The sequence below is a fragment of the Macaca nemestrina genome, chromosome 4 (genome assembly GCF_043159975.1).
Source record: "Macaca nemestrina isolate mMacNem1 chromosome 4, mMacNem.hap1, whole genome shotgun sequence".
In the NCBI taxonomy this organism is placed as follows: Eukaryota; Metazoa; Chordata; class Mammalia; order Primates; family Cercopithecidae; genus Macaca; species Macaca nemestrina.
In genome coordinates, this window is record NC_092128.1 from 169036110 (window position 1) to 169061047 (window position 24938).

Below are 24938 nucleotides of genomic sequence, written 5' to 3' on the forward strand. Positions count from 1 at the left end.
TTTATAATGAGTGTCAAGAATTTTGCTTTGCCAACAAGCATAAGACTAATTACTTCCAATGTTCTTAAGATGCAGACACATGTCCTAGAAGAGATAACTATCTAAGAAGTGTGAGATGAAATGCCTGGAACTCCAGCTATTTTAAATTGAATAAGAAAGGAGCACCCCGTACAGTAACAGCAAAAGGACTACAAAGAATTAAACAAAAATGAAGATCTCCACGAAATGAGGAGGCATGATTTCCAGGATATAAAGTTAAGTTTAAAAAAAAAAAAGCAAAGTGCAGAACAGTGCACTTTATATTTTTTTTTTGTACAAGAAGGAAAAACATGTATTTTCTTTTGCCAAAAAAAAAAAAAAAAAATCAGGAACAATGAAAATGTTTATCGATAGAGAATGAGTAAAAAGTGAGCTTTCCGAGTATATTTTATAGAACTAACATGATAGTCAAAAAGTAAAATTAGTAAGGGATGAAAAAACTAAAACAGAATACAAACAGATATAAATGAACTAAAATATATATCAAGCTGGTAACAGAAAAAAATTGATTCTAACACTTTTAACCAAAAGACCTTGACTGTAGAGCCGTGGTAAGATATATACTAAAGATGAAAGGCGTGCGGAGGGCTGAGCATGGTGGCTCATGTCTGTTATCTGAGCACTTTGGGATGTCCAGCCAGAGGATGGCTTGAGCCCAGGAGTTTCAGACAGCCTGGCCAACACAAGGAGACCACATCTCTACTAAAAATTAAACAAATCGGTTGGGCGTGGTAGCTCATGCCTGTAATCCCAGCACTTTGGGAAGCTGAGGCGAGTGGATCATGAGGTCAGCAGATCGAGACCATCCTGGCTAACACGGTGAAACCCCGTCTCTATTAAAAGTACAAAAAAATTAGCCGGGCGTGGTGGCGGGTGCCTGTAGTCCCAGCTACTCAGGAGACTGAGGCAGGAGAATGGCGGGAACCCGGGAGGCAGAGCTTGCAGTGAGCCGAGACTGTACCACTGCACTCCAGCCTGGGCAACAGAGTGAGACTGCGTCTCAAAAAACAAAAATTTAAAAAATCAGTCAGGCCTGGTGGCATATGCCTATAGTCCAGCTACTCGGAGGCTGAGGTGGGAGGACTGCTTGAGCCCAGGAGGTCAAGCAAGGCTGCCGTGAGCCATAACATGCCGCTGCACTCCAACCCGGGCAACAGAGTGAGGGAAAAAAAAAGTGCTGAGACATCTTAAACTTTACTGCTTAGTGATGGTCATAATATGACATCATAATTTTAAAAACATTTATATGTATATCATAGGGTAATGCAAATAAATATATTAATGGTATGGCAAATCATTAGGAACCAAGATTTTTACTGTAGGGTTAAAATACTGATGCAAAACATAAGAAGTTAAATTTTCTGAAAACAAGTGCACGTGATCCAACGTGAACTGCTAGCCACCAGACAGGACTTACTTCTTGGCAATACTGCAGGATGCCTTCCTTGGTATCAATGCAGGTTTTGGTCCCTGATGGATCTGAATCCCACTTCCCATTCTGGACATTCATGTGCATGTTCAGTCTGCCACAGAACATGGCGATCTGGGGTTCAGCCAGCAGGCCAGCATTGCCATCCGTAGGTACCTGAAAGAAGAAGCTTCAGTTAGTGATAGAATCCATAGCTCCAAGGCAGAGGCTGGGGGGAAGAACAGGGATCAAAAAGAGCTCTATTCTTGCTCATTCTTAATTAGGAATCAGTCCGGTCTTCAACCCTGCTTTAGATTAAGTGTTATGTACGCTACAGACATTTCTAGCCGCCTATAAGATAGTGCTTTCTTTTACACTGAAACAGAGAAGGAAATTACCAATACCGAAAGGAATTTACTCATGAAAAATTTAAACATTTTCCCATGTGAGATTTTGTGGTACCTGCTGAAACGTTCTGACAACAAAATAACATGTTTCTCTATAATAAATATAATCACTGTGGAGGCTACCACATTCTCATAATAAACTCCACTGACTCACACAGAGCACAATGCCTGCCAGGCCCTGCCTGATGACCAAGCCTGAAAGTAATACTGTGTGCCACCTCTCAGCACTGACAGCAAGCATGGCATTGGTAGTTAACAAGTGACTGCATTATGATTTTGAACGGAAAAATTCACTGTAGAAATCACCATCCACAAAAATAACTGAGTATGTTGGTGATTCTACCTGATTTTCCCCAGAATATTCTCTGGTTATCACTCTCTCAGCTCTTAAAAAGTCTGTTAAGGGTGCTGGTGTCTCCTCTCCCAACCATCTGCAAGGAGCCAACATTTTCTCATTCAGAGCTCTGCATAGTGCCTGCTGGGTAGTAAGTAAGCAGTCCTAGCTATTACCATTGCAGGCAACAGACCACTTCACAAACTCATGAAAAAGGGTGCCTTCTGCATTTTCAAACCCTTCTGTGTACAGGCGTTACCTTTACAAAAATATTTTTAAAAGAAAAAATGGAAGTCCTGAAATATCTGTATTATGTCACTTAATAGGTTCTGGTATCTCAAAAAGAAAAAAAAATTCAGCAAGAAATGAAAAATATATCCACAGGAGTAAAGGTGTTACTTAAACCAATTAGAAGGCATATTAATCATGATAGGCCCTCCTCTGTTAAATGGGGAAATAAGAGACATCATGCCAAGAAGAATTAACCTCCAGCAGAAGCCATTCGTTCACACACTCAAGAACTGGGTGATTCCATGATAACTTGTATCATTCCTAAAATCGGTCCACAGGAGGAAAAACACCAACTAAAATTGCACTGAGAAATTTCTGGCTAAAGACGTGAAATAGTTTCCAAACATTTCTTCCCACATAAATGTAAAATAGGATACATCTGGCCATTTTAGTCATTTGTACACATATTTCATCAAAACCCAACAGAGGACTGGGGTCCTCACAACAAAAAAAACAAAACAGGTCTTAGACTGGACCAAGTCATGAGTGCAAAAGCTGCTGGCAAAATCTCTAGAACCATGTTTTCAAGTAACTTTTCCAATATTTAACGAAATTCTGCCTTGACATTGCCAGATGGTTAAGTAAAAGCAGCCGATGCCAAAATATCCAGATCAATTGCAGAAATAGCTAGGACCCCTCAACTCCTCCATCTGAGCCCCTTGCCACTTCCTGCGACTTCCACGAAACTGGGGGTCTCATTCCCTGACAGATGCAGAGCAGCAAGCTAGGTAGAATGCTTTATAAATTTAAATTTCACAGCTTTCCTGGGGGATTAAGAGGAATTCATTGTCTTGATCTTAGAAATCAAAATGCAAATGTTGCCAATCTTACTGAAATAAGAAGTACAGATAATAACACTGCAAAAACGTTAAAGAAAGTCAAATAATAATCAGGTACCTGTGGAAAAGGCCATATATTAGATGCCATGGAGGGCCCTGATCTTAAGGAACATACAATTCACTAATGGAATCGCCATTGTTCCTACAGTACTTTATTCTGTTCACCTTCCGAATTCATTCCTGTCCCCAGGATTTCCAGTCTTTGCAGCATGTTCGTAACTGTACAGAGACATTAATGAGCCTTTACCATAGCTGGTAAATATTCTGTTGAATCAATCTCCTCCTCTCTGCCTCAAACTCTCTCTGTACTTTTGTTTATCCACAATCTGTTCATTACAATGTCTAAGGAAAGCGTTCTACCTTCTTGTCAATACAAATGCCCTTCATTCCATTTCCTTCCCACAGGGAGCATTTAATTGACAATTTCTCTCCCCAGGGTAGCCAGCCTCCAAGAAGGCCCCCAGTAGTCCCAGCCTGCTGCTATTCAGGGACCTTGGGCAATCCCACAATGTATCAGGGTCTGTCTGTGCAACAAATGGAGTACGGCAGAAATGATGACGGTGTAACTTCCGAACATGTACATATTAGACTTAAAGATGCTGCAACTCTTAAAAACAAACCCTTTGCTACCAGAAAGGTCATGAAGGGCATGATGATGTGTAACATCCAAAACAAGGTCATGAAAGGCATCACAATTCTTCACTGCTCTCTGGAATCACTCACTGTGAGGGAGGTCAGCTGCCATGTTCTGAGACATCTGGTGCTAAAACCAGGAAAGTTTTTGGCAAAATACAATGTGTCCCCCTACCTGACAAACCAAGTAAATGCTTCTTCATTTTTGTTTTCCTCTTTTGATTTAACTTCCTTTGGTTTCTTCTATTCTTCCTTTTGTCATCCTCCCTGCTTCTTCACTTTACAGATATTTTAATGTCATCTGTTGGCATATGTGTGTATGCCATCAAAAAGTGGTAATTTTTTAAACATTTTTTTCAAATAAATTGATTATGACCCTATAATTGCCTCACGTTCTCATCACTTTTTAATGCCATCTGTTGGCATATGTGTGTATGCTGACTACCAAAAAGTGGTAATTTTTAAAACTTTTTTTCAAATAACTTGATTATTTGTCTCATGTTGTCTTCATTTTAATGTTTAATATTTAATAATGAGAGTTTAGACTAGAAAATATATGCTTCAGTTCCTTTCAGGTTTTCCACCAAATGAGATTTAATATTAACTTTAAAAATAAATGTTTGGAGAATCGTGATGATTAACATGCTCTATTTTCTTCGAGTGGAGATCGTTTAATAATTTAAACTGTGAATCCTCAATAATTAGGGTAAGCTGTTGAATTAGAAATTGTAAAATTGGTTGTACGTATAGATCTTTTTACATTTGACATTACAAGAGCCCTTCACAAATAAATATCAACTCACAAAAGCCACGTTTCTCAAGCAAAATTTTTCCCCGAACCAACACCAGGTGTGTATATGGAAATCAGAGCAATTAGCTTGGAGATACAAATTGAACCAGACGCCTTCCTATTCTTACTGAAGCCCATCTGCAAACAATTCCATGCTTTCACTATATATTCCTGTCCCCTTTAATTAAAACAAGACAAACGACCCACGGCATCCTCACCTGCATCAAGTAACCCATTTATGAAACAAAGCCTGGTTGCTAAGCGCAGCCACTCCCTGGCATTCAGCCAGAAGGAAATATGGCCACATTAATCCATTGCCATCCAAGGGTTAATTCCCTTTTCCTGAATGAAGTCTCAAAGAAATGACTTAATAAATCATACACAGGGTCCTATTCAGAATCTGTTAATAAGGACACTCTTAAAATTGAAATCTTTGAGATATTTGCTGCCAGTAAAAAAGTACCGTCTTACAAAGTCATCCTAAAGATAATTATTCCTAATGTTTTTAAACATTTTTCTTTTCTAAAAGAAAAGAAATATAAATACCTTAGTAGATGGGAACTATAACCACTTAACTACTACATTTTAGTTCTATTTATGTCTTAACACTATTCTAAGGTGAGTTAAGGTTACTTTGCAAAAATCTAAGACAACATTTAAAAGATGAGAACTGTGATACAACTGGCCATTCGTGGTCTATGCATTTCTCATTCGTGGTCTATGCATTTCTAAGACTGAACATGAAGGTAATTCTTGTAAACCGAATGACTTTCCATTGACATCATAAAACTGGAGATGTTTCCCATGGGAAAACAGTGTTCCTGACAATGAACAAAATAACCAGCTGAAAACAATGAAGCATTGACAAATTGCCTCAAAAGCAAGAGGCTGTTTACCGAGTGCTCTGAACTACAGAGACGTACATATCAAACTTAAAAATGCTGCAACTCTTAAAAACAGAAAAGAAATACTTTTGTTACCGGAAAAAAAAAATATTTTTGAGCCACAATACAAAGTATACTGAAGTGAAATGGACTTTCCGAAGGAATTTTTAGAAACAGTTTTAAAAGAGCCTTAAGGGGATAACATAAACAAATATAAACATATATACCTAATCTGGACCAGTCTGCAGAGGTGAACCTGGAAACCCTATGCCTACAGTTGCTGCAATTTTCAATTAAATGCAAAGCCACCTTCTTGAACAAGTTCTCTTGTTGTCCTTTCAAACAGGGTGTTCCCTTTCTTCAAAAAGTTTCTCTCTGTTATCATCTAGGAGATCAAAATTCCTTATGAGCAGGCTTGGCAGCATTCCTCCCCAACAGGGTCCCATCTAGGAGGGAAGAGTGAACAAGGAGCTCTCTGTTTTGCTAGCCGAAAAGTCCTGCTTGGCAAGGAGAGGGCACAGATCCATAGCTTAGTTGCATCCGTGGATTTATGTAATTTTAAGGTTTCTGGCTAATGAAAGCCATCTGTTTTCTGCATTTGAACTAACTGCTCTCACTAGTCTAAACAGCTGGCCTCATATAATGAAGTATGTGGTACTTTTTAATCAGTTCGAACTTCTTAGAGTCAGATTCTTGCATAATCTCATTTTTTTTTTTTTTTTTTTTTTTTGTATACACTGTCTCACTCCATCACCCAGGCTGGAGTGTAGTGGCGTGATCTCGGCTCAATGCAACCTCTCCACCTCCTGGGTTCAAGCTATTCTCCTGCCGCAGCCTCCTGAGTAGCTGGGATTACAGGCCTGTGCTACCACGCCCAGATAATTTTTGAATTTTTAGTAGAGACGGGGTTTCACCATGTTGGCCAGGCTGGTCTCGAACTCTTGGCCTCCCAAAATGTTGGGATTATAGGCATGAGCCACTGTGCCCAGCTTTGCAGCGATACTATTTCTACCACATCCATGGTTTCCTGACATAAATACTGGATTCCCTTAACCTGGGCATAATTCAATTATACCCCAGAAGAGTGCTTTACATTTTCCTGTTAAAACATTTAAATTCTCCATTGTCAAATGTAAAGAACTGTTTTCTAGAATCATAATCTAGAAAATCTGAGTGAACTCCTTTCAAGGGAATAATTCATCTGTAGGGTTTTCTTTTAAATGCCAAAGAAAAGTATTTCCAGTGGAAGCGGAACATCTGTAATCGCTCATTTCATCACTAACTGAGAACTGAAATTAAAATCAGAATCACATAAGTGGACCCTAAGAGGGAGGAAAAGGCGCCGGGTAAGGATGTGTCCAAGGCCATGGGGTTACAGAGATAGAGAAGGGAATTCAACTTATTCCGTCAAGGTTCTGTTAATGTGACCGGGCTGTCTCTCAAATTAAAATGGAAAATTGCAATTTTCCAAGGCTGTGCCCCTGTGTGTGTGTGTGTGTGTGTGTGTGTGTGTGTGTGTGTGCATGTATCTGTGGTGGGCAAAAATAGAGAAGCTAGTAAAAAAGAAAAATAAAATGTGATGACTGAAACTGCACATGGTTTCTATTTACCCTTGTGGAGAGCTGCCACATCTATTCACAGCCACTATTTGCTGCACAATTATTTCAGAGCTTGAGTTTCAGCCTAAAAATGATTTGCCGTAAAAGTGAATGGGAGAAAAACAATTCCTTTCAGCGGAGTAATCTGCATGTTTCACTCCTGGAAACTTGAAATTCTTTTTGGGTCACTGTTGATCTGGTTTCTAATTACAAGCTATCCTCCTTTGATGTTTTTCATGGTCTCTGTTGATATTAGGTTGGTGCAAAAATCGCAATTACTTTTGCACCAACCTAATACCAAGCTTTTTTTCTACTCAAAGGATAGATGTTCTCAAGTTGACCGAAAACTCCTACCCACTCATAACAAGGCCAGTAAATCATGCTTGCTGCTGGTGCCCAGTAGGAAATCAAGAGGTGCCTCAATAGGAGCCTTTGTTATTCACCACTTGTGAAATTAATAACCAACATCTGAAGCATGCATTTAGGCGGTATCCAGAAAGAGTGGCATCTACGGCTAGGACTGATGTAAATGGATATAAAACTGGAATTACAAAAAATAGAGCCTTACACATGGCAACCAAACTCTTAGCCTCAAAAACAGTTTACAATCTAGTCAATGTCCATTTAGTCCTAAAAGGTGAATGTTTTCTTTTAACTTCATATATATACATACACACAAACATATGAAACCATACACATACTATACCATGTATACTTGTGTCTAATGTTGTACTCTTGCATTGGTAAGACTAATTCTTCCCAAGGTCACCTTGATGTAAAAACAGTTCATCTCTTTCATTCTGTCTTTACGGTTTTTCTGTGTGTCTTTTGTTTTGTTTTGTTTTCTGAGACAGTTTCGCTCAGTTGCCCAGGCTGGAGTGTAGTGGGGTGATCTCGGCTCACTGCAACCTCTGCCTCCCAGGTTCAAGTGATTCTTGTGCCTTAGCCTCTTGCGTAGCTGGGACTACAGGCATGCGCCACTATGCCCAGCTAATTTTTGTATTTTTTAGAAGAGATGGGTTTTTGCCATGGTGCCACTCCTGACCTCAAGTGATCTGCCCGCCTTGGCCTCCCAAAGTGCTGGGATTATAGGCATGAGTCACAAAGCCTGGCTTGTCTTTAAAGTTTTACTGACATGTCTCACACAGTCACCACAGGTAAATAAATAAATAAATATATATATATATATAAAAACAGTATTTGAGATCTTTATCCTATTCTGACTCTCTCAATATTGCCATATCTCATCAGCCTTGACCCTGTGAACATGGAGACAGAAAGAGGGTTATTAACAGGCAAAAATCCAACGTCTACTAAGGCCTTTACTCATTATCTCATTTGACTCAGAAAAACCAAGATAAGTCACTTCCACATCTAGTCAGATAATCAGAAGGGCTCAAAACCCGCCTAGAGTCTGATCGAGAGCGTCATTCCAAAGCACATGTTTGCTTTTTGCCATAACAAGCCAGCTGGCATTCCTGGTACTAGATCTCAAGCTTTTTTATTTTTCAATCTTGAATATTATTTTCAAGTAATTTTTCCCCCATGGCAGTGCTATTTTGCATGTCTTTGTTACTGGCTTTAAAAAAAAATACTTTTAGAGCAAGTAAAATGGGAAGCAAACCCACTGCTTAAATGTCTAATTTGCATTTCTCAAATTTAAATCACTAGATGTTAATATGTACTAACCTTTGGTAGTCTCCTCTTTAAGAAATCTCTCCTGAAATGCAAACACAAATTTCTCCAAAGTCAGTTCTTTCCTTAAATCAAATGCAGCCAACTGCATCTGCAAACTAGGAGTCCAAATCTCCCAATGTTCCAACTATTAATGTTTTTCAACCATTACATTATTTAGTCTGTATTTTCTAGTTTTTCAACAGTTGACATATACCTATATACATATACACCTGTATATATACCTGCTGTACAGCTACCTGTATGGTATGTAGTGGTAGTGCTAGAATAAACACATGCACACACACACATACACATACATACACATGGTTTAAGAGCTCAATTTGCACAAATCTCAAATGCTGGTGCTTTGCTAAAATCTCATTCTAGAATTAGTGCATTTAAGTCCATGTTGCTAACAAGGTGGAGGACTTGGTAACTGGGCTCCTCAGAGATAGCGGTTTGAATGGCATTCACTGAAAGAAATTGGATAGTAACAAATAAATGATTTTCCAGTATGACTTCCACTGGTTCTGACAGCTAGGACAGATTAGCACCCAGCACAGAATACGACAAAGAAAATCAAAACCTATTATTCCTCTTCATTTTTGGTACAAGAGATATTCTACATATATTCAATTCTAATTTTCTACTGTTTTCTATCAAATGTAGCCAAGCTAAGCCAAGATCAGCTGAACCCTGAGCTTGTGGGCTATAATAAATGGTTATTGTTCTAAGCCACGAAATTTTGGAGTGGGTTTGTGGCTTTGCTGCATTTTTGTGGCAAGAGAAATTAACACAGTCATGTATTTGATAGGAATAACTAAAATACTAAGTGATAGAATCAAGGCATAGATTATTTCAGAAGGTAGAAACTTTCTCAAGTTGCCTTTTTTTAGGTATATGCAAGATCCTATTTATTGTGTTAAATAATTATTTGAAGTATTAGATGACAGGAAAGAGAAGAAGATGAAAAAACAGCTATTAACACTCATAAGCTTCACCAATACAGCTCCAGATGACCACAGGAAATCTTGCTGCATCAGAAAAAATCTAGAAGGATGCAATCCCATTTTTAGATAAACAGTAAAAAAATAAAAATAAAAATAAAAATAGGGTTGGCACTGTGGTGGCTCACGTCTGTAATCCTAGCATTTTGGGAGGCCGAGGCGGGCAGATCATTTGAGGTCAGGAGTTCAGGACTAGCCTGACCAACATGGTGAAACCCCTTCTCTACTAAAAATACAAAACAACTAGCCAGGCGTGGTAGCACATGCTCACAGTCCCAGCTACTCAGGAGGAGTAGGCAAGAGAATCTCTTGAACCCAAGAGGCGGAGGTTGCAGTGAGACGAGACCATGCCACCGTACTCCAACCTGGGTGACAGAGTGAAACTCCATCTCAATAATAATAAATAATAATAATAATAATAATAGTAAAATAAAAATAAACTTGGAGGGAAAGAAAATTTTATCAGGAGAATTTAAAGAAAACAGAACTAGCTCATCCGAAAAAACTGAGGGCAGAAGACATCTGAAGGAAAATCACAAGAAAGTGCCCAATGAAATGAACAACAGTGATGGAGAAATATTTGGGGTTGGGAAGAAACATCGTAAGATCATGAGCACCTCATCAACAAGTCACTTAAATTAGATGGACAATCAACCAGCAGCATTTCCGAAGAGATTATCGAAGTTGGTAGAAAGTCAGAGATTCACACTTTTCCACAGTTTTTAAGCAGTGGAACCTTGTACTTAAAATCTATGGGAAACCCTCATAGCTGGGCACCTCCCTGCTTGAAACCTGCATTCCTGCCCCACATAGCATGTAAAGCACTGGTGATCTAAAGCCATACGCTATGATGCTTTTAGTCACGCTCTAAAGTCATCATACTATGATTAACATGTGGCATTTCATTTGATTGTTTTTGCTTAATCCCTTGTGCTCAGGGGCTTACCTCTAGACTTTTCGATTGTAGCCTTATAGGCCTTACTGCCCTACACCCACAAGCACCTTCACTCCCTCCTGCTGCTGTTCTTGGAAACTCTCCTCCCTTACACAGTTCTTTTTATACATATATATTAATTTAAGCAGTACAAGTGCAGTTCTGTTATGTGGTTATACCGCATTAACCCTTGAACAACACAGGTTTGAACTGCACGGACCAGGTCCACTTATACACAGATCTTTTTCAACAGAAGTTACAGCAGGCGGGCCTGACTCTCCTGCTTCCACCTCTTCTGCCTCTGCCACCTCTGAGACAGCAGGACCAGCCCCTCCTCTTCCTCCTCAGCCTACACAACGTGAAGAGGAGGAGGAAGACCCTTAGGCTGGTCTGCTTCCACTTAAGGAACTGCCTATTTTCCCTTCCTTATGCTTTTCTTTAATAACTATTCTAATAAAGTAAGCTAGAGAAAAAAATAAGTATATTACACATATACAAAACATGTATTAATTGTTTATGTTATCAGTAAGGTTTCTGGTCAACAATAGACTAATAATAGTTAAATTGGGGGGGAGTCAAAAGTTATACATGGATTTTTGACTGCACAGGGGTTAGCACTCCAATCCATTACTGTTCAAGGGTCAACTGCATACCGTTGAATATCTTAAACCTATACTATCTAACAGGGCAAAAGCACTGGCCACTTGTGGTGTATGAGCCCTTGGAACAAGGCTAGTGAGATGGAGAAGCTTTTCATGTTATTTATTTATACTTAATATAAATGTAGACTTAAAATCTGTTACACCATCCCATTATTAAACACTGAAGCATGTCCAGAACTCAGGTAAGTGAATCTACTTTCTAACTATAAATTTTCTGAACTTAAAATAAATTTTTTGATGAAGATGTATTGTTCCAATTCAGATACGTTTTAAGTGTAAAATATACATTGGATTTCAAGCACTTCCTCCTGCCTTGGCCTCCTAAAGTGCTGGCATTACAGGCATCAGTTACCATGCTTGACCATAAATATTTTATAGTACAAAAATTGTGATATAAAAAATCTGTAAAAATTTTTTATATGGACTACATGCTATGATCGTAATTGGGTTAAATAAAATACATGACTAAAATTAATGCCAATTACTTTTTAAAATATGGCTGCTAGAAAATTTTAAATTCTGTAAGTGGCTTGCATTATATTTCTGTTGGACAGCACTGCCCTTAACATGCCTGAAATAAACCAGTATAAAATATACAATAACAAGTTAGGTACATGACAACATATTACACATTTGTCCTTTACTAATCTTACTGCATACCTGCCATCTCCTCTCAGGTTTTTTTTATAAGCTCTTGGAAAATCAAGACTTCAATTACTTCAATTGGCATACATTAGCACATACCTAGCCAGAAACTTCATAAACATTTTGTATTTTTTTTAAGAGAAAGGGTCTCATACCATTGCCCCGACTGGAATGCAGTGGTGATCACAGCTCACTGCAGCCTCAAACTCCTGGGCTCAAGCGATCCTGAGCAGGTATGAGTACAGGCTTGTACCACCATACCTGGCTAATTTTTTTTATAGAGACAAGGTCTCAGTATGTTGCCCAGGCTGGTCTCAACTTCCTGGCCTCAAGTGTTCCTCCTGCCTTGGTCTCCTAAAGTGCTGGGATTACAGGAACAGGCCACCATGCCTGGCCATAAATATTTTATATTTAATGTACTATATAAGGTAGGATCAGTTATGGCTTATGATCTTTGGGTTGTCCTAGACCTGGAAAGTAAGAATCTGAGCATTGGCAAACAGAGTGATATTGTAAACACATGCACTGGAGCTTTTAAGGAGATGGTAAACAATCTTTGCAATCTTTAGATCTGATTGATTTTGTGGGCTTCTTAACTTTTCTCCTATTTTTTTTAGACCTCTGTAAATGATAAACAATTTGTACAAAGGCATGTTTTTTTAAAAAAAATTAAATGTATTTTGTTTACACTTAATGTATTTCTAAAAGGAAATATTTCAAATCTGAAAGCAATCCAATGCTATTAAAGAGACCACGTTCCTGCTCATACCTCACATGTCGCTATGTGAGTACAAAAATCTTATAATTATACTTCTCCCAGCAAAGGACATGTACATTTCATCACCAAAGACTCATGCTACTGCAATCGCACTCCATCAAGCCACATGTGTTGAAATCTGTGTAACAAAAGCAATGAGGGCTCTTGCCACACATAGCTCCCACCTAGCCCTCTCTGAGAGGTAGGTATGTATGCAGAGGAGACAGTGGGGTGAGAAATGGAATTCTGGCATGTTGGGGCAACCAGACTGATCACGTGACGCTCGCACTGAGCTCATATCACATTTCACCCTGTGGCAGACTCAGCACCAAACAAATCCCAAAGTTAAAGCCTCAGTATCACCTGGGCTTTGCTGCATAGACCTAGCCAAGTATGCATAAGAGTTATGACCTCTAGATATAATTTATTTTATTGCCCTGAAAGAGCATCCCCACATAATTTGCAAGTTTAATTGCAATTATATTCCTGGGGGTCACTCCTTATACCTGCACAGTTAGGATATTGCCATGTTATTCATGTTACCTCACTCATCACCTAGCGGGTATACACAGATCCTCATCTTTTACACAATATCATATTCATCACTAAATAAGGATACAGCGTTAAAGTGAACTTTTACTTTATCAGTGGTACTTTACGGCACTACCGTGTTTTCTGGAGTTTAAGACTTAGGCCAACATGCTTAATGCACAAGTAAGTGCAACTTTAACAGGTTTCTGGTTCTTACATTTTTCCCATTTCTTCTCATTGACCTACTGCAATGTTGACACACTCGGAACGTGGAGCACGGACAAAACAGAGCACCTTGAGATCATTAGAGAAGAGATTAAGTCTTTGAAAAGCTGCAGGTGGGAATATAAAGGAAAATAAGCTTCCAGAAGAGGTAGTGGGTCTACCATTTAACTAGAACTTGCACAGTAGAGCCATACTCATACATCTGTATCTTAGAGTGGCTGATGTACTAGGACAAGGGGAAAAAGAAGCATATTCCTCTATCCTTTTGTCAGCCCAGAAATTTATCCCAACCCTATTTTCCTATACAGTTGCTACCAGCTTTCAGGCTTTTCAGGCCATTGTAAAACCAACATAGGTGGAGAGGCAATTCAGGCTAGGATGGGGAGGGGCAGTTAGCGGGATTTCCGGCTCTGGGCTACAGTGAGGGAGTCAGTACACATTTCTGGGTCTGGTACATATATTCCACATTGTCCATACCCTTTAATATCTTTACAATTTCTAGTACCAAAGTGGTATGAAAATGCTAATGAAGTTCAAGACCCTTACCAAAATGCTAATTTTCCAGGTTATCATATTGTCCTTCAATGTGCATTAAAATCTCAGAGCAGCTATTGGAGGATAAGGAGAGTGAATACCCATCAAGCTCGGAGGCCAGCTAAACTCTCTAGAAAGTCATTTCCATCTGACTTCCCACCAGCATGAGGCAGAGCAGTTCAGGGCATTTTTCACGTGAGTCTGCCTGCCGTTACCAATGCCAAATTTAACGTACTTGTATGTTTTATCACAAGCCCATGAGCTTGTGATTTCATAAAATGGTACTAACTGGTCCTTGCCATGAGTAGATTCTTTTCAAGCAACACGTATGAAGAAGATTTTAATAAAAATTTTTTATTGAAAGATTTTAATAAACACTTTTATTTTATTAAAAGATTTCTTAAAGGTCATTAATGCAAGTCATATTAGAAGAGGTCACAGGCAAGTAGACAAAAGGATTTACTCCACGAAAGCTCACTGAAACAGGAATTCAGATATTTGACATTTGTTTTTGTTCTTATCTCTCACAGGTACACATCAAAGCACACACATTCACATGGATGTAAAGATAGTAAGAGGCCACCTGCAGTCAGAACGAGTGAGATTATAAGTAAGTATATTACATAGGAATCCAAGATAAGAATTCCTTACTTTTAAGGAAAGGGCATCAAAGAATTTATGGTCTTAGACCTTTACCTTTCTATTTTTAGCATAATTACAGAAATAATGCAGGAACAGAACATGAAGTGACATATTTTTGATAAGCACAAAGGATATTTACATTGTATCATTTGGTTATTCCCTTTCAAAGTGTCATAACATTTACTCATCAGCCTTTGCTGTGTGCTTATAACTCTCATACTGCTGTGGTTTTATTACTAGGACTTTTGGTCTAGGAGAAAACTGCTTTACAAACATAATAGAAATTCAGTGAGAACATTAACTTGACATAAAGAACCCAAGATAATTTTCGAACAGCATTCTTGTTCATTGTTCAAATTGTATTCTGTTAACTTACTTAGTTTAAGCCAAGATTACTTCTTTTCCTGCAGACTTGGAACACTAAAGAATACTCCAGGTCCAAATTTCAGGCTATCTGCTTGATAAGCATGGGTAGATTGTCCTTCTTAAATAACTTACACCAAAGCACTATCAAAGAAGCTTTCCTTTGTAGAGCCCTCAGATTCACAAAAGGAATTTTTCAAATTGCCATTTCTATAGGAATAAAGGCTATCAGGAACCACAATACTAAGAGAAAATAATTCTGAAGGGAAGGTAACAGTGAAGACTCTATTTCTATTTTCTTGACTATATTTATAAAAGATTGTTGCCGAAAGAACAGAAGACCAGGAGCCACAAAATCACACTGCAGTCTTACTCTTGGATGTAATGGTAAAGTCAGTTTCAGTGACACAACACTGGAGGCAATCTGATATTGACAATGGTAAATATGCAGATGCCAATATTAGGGGGGTGCGGTTAGTTGACAGTAGATCCTGTAAGTATTCATCTAAGTTTTCTCTGTTAGAAGAGAAGAGAACATCAAATATTTCTAGTATATAGAGCAAGGATTTCTAATCTTTTTTTTTTTTTTTTTTTTAATGTGCAAACAAGACAAAAGTTACTTCACTGTCCCTACTCTTTAGCATTGGCCTCACTCTCTCACTCCCACATATAAGCATCCAATAATACTTAGGCCAACAAGTAAGAAACACCTGGCATGAAAAACAATAACAGTAATAAACTAGAAGGTAGAAAATGTAATTACTGACAAAGGCGTGGAACAATACAAAATAAATTCCAATTTAGATACCTGTGAAATTTTTTCTTGTGGCACCAGCAGAGTAATTTCCTAACAGATTAAAGAAAACACAGTATCCACACCTCTGTCTTTACCAATTCCTAAATACCAGTTACAGTTCAACTTGTCCACGGACCTCAGGCTCCTCTTAGAAAACAAGAAGGCTTAAAAAGCAAGACAACCTATTAGCTATGTTGCTCAATAAATTTCAATGTTAATTTCCTGATTCTTTGATAACACATTCCTGAATTCCTCCGTAATTCAGGCAACACTTTAAAAATCAGATTAACTAGACTCCGAGAATTACACAAACAGTATGAGCAGCGAGACTTCGAATGTGCAATCAACTATTTTTTTTTTTAATCCTGCAACTAAAAGCCTTCAGTAGCACAGAACTGATTGTCAGAGATTTCAGCGTAACCTAACACCCAGAGTGAACGCCTGGTGTATAAAAATACACCTGAAAATACTATGAGGAAGAGATAGAAACGGACTCTTGATGGCTAAGCAAAACAGCAAATGCTGATGGTTATCAAACACATGCCCTTCCCACTCTACACAGGTAAGATTTCAGAGTTGTTTGAGTCCTAGGTTAAGTTTTGGGCAAGTTCTGGCTTGATGCGTTGTATTCAGATAAACATTTTCCAGGCAGTGAACATATTCAAAGTTAGGGACAGTGTGGTAACCCAAAAACATTCCTGACCTTGATGGACAGAAAATCTAATGGTGGAGACACAAATAACGCCAAGTTGGCTAAGCAAAGGTGCTGGAGTGTTAATGCAGAGATCTGGCAGGGGTGTATCAAAGAGCTCTCAGGAAAGAGTGACTGGTTTGACTTGGAGAAGGAGAAGGAAGGCAGACCAAAGACCAGGGCAGAAAACGTGTCCAGGCTGAGTGTGGGGACAGGAGGCATGAAAGGTAGCACAGGGCTAGCGTGCGAATGACCTTGAATTTGTAATAAACGTGTGAAGTCACTGGGAGCTGCTGCCACATTCCAAAGCAAGCAAGAGCAGCATCCCACCTGTGTATGAGGAGGATGTGGGGGCCCAGGACAACTTTCGTGGGTCCCTTTCTCTCTTAAGAAACCATGAAAAGCTGTATTTTAGGGCTCTGTTGGTATAAAGACAACTCTAAGTCAAGCTGGATTCATTATTGTATATTCATGATTATTGTCATGTTCTTTATGTTTCCTTCTGATTTTAAACGAAATTAAACATTTTTGAGGGCTGCTAAAGGTACTGCACAGCCAAGACTACGGGCCGACTGGAAGCACCAGGAGTAACAGCACCAGGCATGGCAGGGAGGCAGAAAACAGGAGTGGAGGTGGGAAAGATTCTAAGGCTTGTAAATTTCAAGGATGAGCACATTCGGTGCAGTGTTTGGAGGGTGAGTCTGGAGTGCTTTCACGGCCAAGGTCAACAGGCATTATTAGAGTGCACCAGGCTAGAGAATGTGAGTTTGTCCTAACGGGGGTGGGAGAGAAAAAGAAGGAAAACAATCACCCCTTCCCTGATTTATTAGCAAACAGCCCATTCTGTCTAGCCCCACATCACATCAAGAGTTCTAAGAGTCAATCTCGCAGAGCAATTCATCTACATTTCACTGCCTTGAGTGATGGGAACTTATTTTAATTTTCAAAACCAGCAGATGTTTAACAGATCTGTGCAGAGCTGCCTGTGTGACCTGGGGAAAAAATTATCTGGACTCTCACCATGCAGATTATCAGCTTGAATTGCTAATGCATTCCTGACCCCCCACGGTTGTCTTTTTGACATGTCTACAGAGGAATAAGCCCTAAAACAGAGAAATAACAAGCTGTACAATCTGTATCTTGCCCTTGGGCAGGAGGGGTATAGCATTGTGTGGGAAAGATTTACATTCTACCAAAAAAATCTAAGCAAAGAGTATTTACATAAGCACAAAAACTTTTTTCACAAACTCGTTCAAATAAACTAAGAGAAGAACACAACTGTGATCACAAAACAGATAACATCACATAGATTCTGGCTTCTGACTTCACTGCCGTTGTTCATAGCATGTAATTCTAGGTAATAAGAATTTTAGGTAATTAGAATAGAAGTGTCTTTTCAGATTTGCTAAAATGTTACATGCATGGCTGTTTCTAAAGAGGCAATAATGGTGTACACCTAACGCTAACCAACAGTGGCCTAATGAAGGTAAATCCCCAAAGATCCTTATGCGCTCACTTTGTTTTCTGTGCACGGCCAATCTTCAGTCAAGAGTTCCTTTACCCTGACACCAGCCTCACCCATGTTGTTCAGCTATGCAGTGGTTCTCCACCAAGGAAAGCTTGCTAACTACATGGGTCCTAGGCCACCTTGCTTTGCGAGCCCTAGGAACTGTTTCTACGTAGAAGCTCAAAGTTCTCGGCAAAGATGATTGTCACGACTTGGGTGGTGCTACTGGCATCTACCTAGTAGGTAGAAGCCAGGAATGTTACTAAACATCCCACAATGCACAGGCAGCCTCCCCTGCCTGCACCCCCTCCACTCCACATAAAGAATTATTTGGCCCAAAATGTCAATAATGCCTAGGTTGAAAACTCCAACCTCAGTTTTTACTTAGGGGGAAAGAGTCATGTCTTACTGATCTCTGTATTTCTATTTGTTCACAGAACAAAATTGGCATTCAAATATTGGTTGAACCAGAGTTTCTACCCAAAACATAATTAATCCAACTGACATAAAACAATAACTATGTAAACTGTAAATTCTATAAAATACAGCCTGCCTTCCACAGAAGCAAAAAAAAAGAAAAAAAAACCTACGTTAATTTTTAAAAGGTAGCTGGTGTATCAAAAGTTATTAATGTTAAGTAAGATAACCCCTTCAACTAAAGATTACAGAAGATTGGCCCATAATTATTTCATACAGAATGATCAAAAATAATTTTATTGCATTAACTCCCTGTGGGTCAATCTGTAGCAGTAATCTTTTAATTAAGAAATGTTGAGGGTTGATTATCCAGCTTTCATTTTAAAAAAATGAGGTGGTAACTATTTCTGGGCAAAGTTCAGCAGGAAGCAAGACAATGCACTCATAACTAGGGTTCCAAGACCAAGGAAGCCAGTCAGAATCGCTCCATAGGTAAAGACTTTCTAATTCTAGCCAATCATTTCATAATGAACAACTTAGACAAATGGAGAAAAGGCTAAAAACTGGAATCTCCTTGAATAATGCATTAACTCTACTGGAATAACAAATATATACGAATAGGTTACATAAATCAAAAGCCCTATGAAAATATATAACTAAAAAAATTATTGCTGGAAACTTCTCTATGTCTTGTATCTCCAACTATGAACAGGGTCTAATCCATCACTGTCTATATCTCTAGAGACCTCAGGGGACTCATAGCTGGGTCAGGGTCACTGTAGGAACTGGCTGAAGGGACCCACACATCAAAGTACCAATATGGTCTTTGGAATCACAAGGCAAAAGTCAATTCTGTATTTAGTATTTACCGGCTGTTTGGAGGAAGCCGATAGCTTTATCTCTTGAGTTTCTTATCTGTCAAATGGACATAGTAACATCCCACCTCACAGGATATTATGAGAATTAAAATGCAATAATATACATAAAAGGGAGAGTAAGTACTTTAAGACCTAATCATATTGCCTCAACTTGTATTTAGCAGGAAGAGGGAAAAGAAAAGAAAACGAATATGAGCACGTTCGTAAGACATCTGGGGAGACTGAATGGATGAATATACAGCATTTGAAATCTCCTGCGAGCTATCCCTACCAAGATATCTGCTATTTATTCAGGAATCCTGAGAGAGGATTTTCAGCACTAAAGAAAATGCTGACTATATAACCAGATATGACACATTGGTTTAAAGAATGTCTTATGCCACTTGAAATAGACAATCTTTTCTTGTTTATCTGCAAGGCGTCCGCCTGCCAAGTTGTCTCTAAAAGAGACAAACTGGTAACGACACTGCAGCACGTGTGTCCTCACCCCCAGCTACACGCTCAGTGTGGCAGATCTGACTCACCAAGTCTACACAGTATTTTTAAACTATCTAAGATATTTTAATTCATGCAGTTTAATGGCAATTTTAGCTCTTTTCAAAATGTCTGATATAAGGTTCATGAAGTCCACTCTAACAATTTACAATCCGTGAATCACAATGATTCTAAATACCTCTGAGAAGCAAATTTCAAGATATTAAATTTTTTGGTTCATTTCTTCAGCCACAGTATTAAATTTGTGTCTACACAGAACTTCTTATGTGTAAGAAATTTTTTATTGCATGCTTATACCACTAAGTTATTAAATATATCACTATCAATGTATACTCAAAATAGCCCAATGATGTTTAAGGCATTCGTTACAAAGTATGAATAAATGCCTCATTTCACACCTAATTCAGTGTTCTCAAAAACAGTTTTCAGAAAATGTCAACAGTTATTACCTGGGAGGGGGAAGAATTCTGTCATAAAACACATACGGGAAATGGGATCATTCAAGATGCATACGGGAGGCTTTTGCAAAAAATCCCATAAAAATGAAGTCAGTTTAACTTTTTTAAAACGGAGGTTTCCCAAAATGTATTTGACGGTGGGACCCTTCCATTGTGACACATTTAACATACTTGGAACTGAAGTTGAAAAACGTACTAAGAGATCTGAAATGGATGATCAAGCAAAACTTAACCAGATCATTCTCACTGAAACAAAATAAAACCAAAAGAAGCTTTAAAGGGAACAAAAGCAGGAGTGTTGCCAAGCTCCTGCAGAAATGATGATTATAATAACACATCAGATTTGGATCTAGGCAAAATAATTACATGACATGTAGAATTCAGAGCAAGAAAAGAGAGGATTAGAATGAAGGGGTGTTTCCAAAGGCCTAAAATACTTCAGAAGCAGATCATGAGCGTTCAGAACACGCCAAAAAAGTACAAGTCAAGAATTTTATAAGATCCCAATGCAGTGTAAAATTCCGGGTCTTGGCCGGGCACTGTGTGCAGTGTAAAATTCCGGGTCTTGGCTGGGCACCGTGGCTGACGCCTGTAATCCCAGCACTTTGGGAGGCTGAGGCGGGTGGATCATGAGGTTAGGAGTTCAAGACCAGCCCGGCCAAGATGGTGAAACCCCGTCTCTACTAAAAATACAAAAATTAGCCAGGCGTGGTGGCAGGTGCCTGTAATCCCAGCTACTCAGGAGGCTGAAGCAGAGAACTGCTTGAACCCAAGAGGCAGTTGCAGAAGTTGCAGTGAGTTGAGATCACACCACTATATTCCAGCCTGGGCGACAGAGTGAGACTCCATTTCAAAAAAAGAAAAAAAAAAATCTAGGTCTTCTGTCATTTAAACCACACAGGTGAACTAAATCATGGTGGTTTGTTCCAAAGTAAGTTAAATTTTCATTTAGCGATATAAATGTGAGATGGCCAATGACAAGCAGATGCACAAACTTGATCACATCCCTGGATTCCTAAATTGCATCTGTGAAATTTAATAAAGTGATACGAAGTAAAGACAATAAGTGAATAAGAACTAAGAATAGAAAAAGTAGAAGACATGGATATCTGAAGCAAAGCCCACACCTGAGGGGAGAAAAATATTAGTGCTTTTGTTTCCATGATATAAGCACAGGTTCCTACACTGATTTCACAATAAAAAACACAAATTACTTCTAATTTTCCCATTTTCACACAAGTGAAAGAGAGTTCAGCCCAATTTCTGAATTAAATTTTCCTTTCTATAAAGGGAAGGTCTTTAGAAAATCTTTACAAAATAGTATTACACATGCCTTGTGATACTAGGGTGACATGGTGATAAAAGCAACAGGTAATTAATATGATTAATACAATACCCAGAGAACTGCACTATTTCTTAAATAATGTTTCCTCAGATGTTATATTGAAACCTTGTGCAAAATGTCATTATATAAAATGTTGAACATCACACAACAGCTGACTGGCTAACCTTCCAAAAAGAAAGGAATAGATGGTCATTCACACGAAGGTTACATTTACAAACAAAACTGGACACACAATACCATTCTTCGATGTTTAAGATACAACGAAAGGTGCACTGCTTTTTAAAAAATGGCTATAATTAGGCTCTCACAGTTACTCACATGCTTTATTTAGCTCCAAGTTTTAAGATATCTGTGAAAGGAAACTTCCTTGTTTTAAATTCTTGTTTGAAGATCACCAAGCTTTTATAGTGTTTCTCTGAAGTGGTGATACATTGACTTCCAGGCACAAGCCAGGCACAAGAGAAGCTCTGCAGAAAACAGCAAGGCCTCTCTCCAGAAGGGGACATGCGTGACCATGACAACTGCGGCTTAGAGCTGAGGAGCACAGCAACTCACAACTGATGTCTCTGAATTTTAGGTACCAGCGCTGAGAATCGAGTTCCTCTCCATGTTTTAAGAAACTAATAAAATCCTCAAGAAAACCTGTTTTAGATATTCACGACACTTCCTAAGGCATTCTATCATGTTAAGATACCTAGAAATGACTCAACTCTTTGGCTAAGCTTATGCTAAGGGCAAATTCCTGTTTCTAAATGTGTCAAGTCTGGACAGCACCATACGTGAGCCTCAACACCCAAACAGAGACTTGACTTCTATTTAGCAATTTGTATTTTTAGTAGTAGCCTTCCCTTCCTTCCTTCCTCACTACCACAGAAAAGAACAAAGAAAAAAAAATTTGCTTAAAAAGCCAGAGTTCACTACTAAGAATAAATTCTATTATCTTCCTTAGACTATGCCTATTACTGGGTAATATAAACGTATGTTGTTGGCCAGACGCGGTGGCTCCTGCCTGTAATCCCAGCACTTTGGGAGGCCCAGGCAGGTGGAACACCTGATGTCGGGAGTTCAAGACTAGCCTGACCAACATGGAGAAACCCTGTCTCTACTAAAAATACAAAATTAGCTGGGCGTGGTGGTGCATGTCTGTAACCCCAGCTCCTCAGAAGGCTGAAACAGGAGAATCACTTGAACCTGGGAAACAGAGGTTGAGATCGCACCACTGCACTCCAGCCTGGGCAACAAGAGCGAAACGCCATCTCAAAAAAAATAAAATAAAATAAAATAAAAATACATATATGTTGTCAATGAAGTAGTGAAAAGGCCCATAAAACAAAACACTTCATTATTTACCAAAGCAGCAGCAAGGTTTTCCAGCAAAATGTAACCATCTTATAGTTCACAGCGATCCTATAAACGTTTTCCCTTTAAGATAACTGAGCACAGAGCAGTACACTCAGCCAGTCACTCTCATATTTGTTGGCTCTTTTTACTAAGCCAAAACAAAGATTATTAAACTCTTGTTAGAGACAACAACAGCGTAATGGAGGCATGCTTAAATAAGGGAAATAAGAAAATTTCTACTATACTAAGTATAATTTAAGCATTGGTAGCCAAAATGAGCAATATGGCAATACTTGAGAGAAACATCCAGTCATAACAAATTCCTCGGAACTGTAAAGCCAAATTTATTGACCACTGACTTGAGCTAATACGTAATTCAAGTCATCTGAGAGATCCAACCAATTGTTCTCATCAGTGAAAAACATTATATAATGTTATCTATAGCACAATATGACTGAAAGATAGCCAAGTCTTAAATCTCAAATCTTCAAAATGAAAAACCACAAAACTCTACTTTGACACCTAATGTATACAGATGAATGTCTGTCTACTTCCTATTGGAATTGTGATAGTTAAATTAAGATATTTTCTTTTCATCCAGATCCTGTTTTCTTAAATAAGGAAAAACAATAAACTTACCATATTAAACAACTAAACATAAGTTGCCCATAGAATCTTTAGATGACAAATGTGATACAATCTAGCTATCACTAGATACAGGGTCAATTTTGTAAACAGAGGCAGTTAAAAAAGCATAAACAAAAAAATAAACAATTTAAGATAAAAGTACTACGGCATGGTGAGAAGTTACACTCACTGAGGCCGGGAGTTCAAGGCTGTAATTTGCTATGATCGAGCCTGTGAATAGCCACTGCACTCCAGCCTGGGCAACATAATGAGACTCTGCCTCTTTAAAAAAGAAAAAACCTGAGGGCCCAGGCACGGTGGCTCATGCCTGTAAACCTAGCACTTTGGGAGGCAGAGGCGGGTGGATCACAAGGTCACGAGATGGAGACCATCCTGGCTAACATGGTGAAACCCCATCTCTACTAAAAACACACACAAAAAATTAGCCGGGCATGGTGGCAGGCGCCTATAGTCCCAGCTACTCGGGAGGCTGAGGCAGGAGAATGTCATGAACCCGGGAGGTGGAGCTTGCAGTGAGCCAAGATCACCTCACTGCACTCCAGCCTGGGCAACAGAGCAAGACTCCGTCTCAAAAAAAAAAAAAAAAGAAAGCAAAAAGTTATGCCTCAAATATGGTGTTTGGGACTCACTAAAAATAACTAAATTTAACGGGGAAAGATTAAATTGATATTATATATGCCATATGCTTGAATTCTGACTTTAGCTCAACCTTATAATTAAATCTGTACTTTGCACCCATTAGACATTTCAGCGAACTGAAGTTCATTCAAATCAAAATCTACAAAAAGAACAAGGTCCCAATGCACTGAATTCGACTTTTAATATTGAAGATGTAAAATAGGCAGTCTTTAAGAAATTAATTGTAGTTCTCTACATCTAAAAAAAGTTTCTCTCCTACTCGTGAACTAATTCAGAACTTTACATTTCCATTATACAGCATATGATTTCTGCTTTATTACCTGGATATCTGTTTAGTATTCACAACATATATGTATCTCCATTAAGGCCAGAATTCTTTGACAGATGGCCTCATCCAAAGAACATATAAACACTTGATTACTTCAACTTAGTTTGCAAAAATTAAAAAATCAATAAATTATGTTACAGACTATAGTATTTTGAGTATTAAAATCACTTCTAAAAACACCATCACAACAGAACC

The 24938-nt window shown here is 38.6% G+C and overlaps 1 protein-coding gene across 6 annotated transcripts in view; it reads right to left on the minus strand.

Moving 5' to 3' along the window:
* AP (amyloid beta precursor protein) overlaps positions 1-24938 on the minus strand; it is a 291200-nt gene that overhangs the window by 228515 nt on the left and 37747 nt on the right. For all 6 annotated transcript variants that reach the window (XM_011726341.3, XM_011726340.3, XM_011726339.3 and 3 more), the window contains exon 2: positions 1457-1624. In XM_011726341.3, the coding sequence (XP_011724643.1) occupies positions 1457-1624 (168 nt within the window). The remainder of the gene's footprint in view (positions 1-1456; positions 1625-24938) is intronic.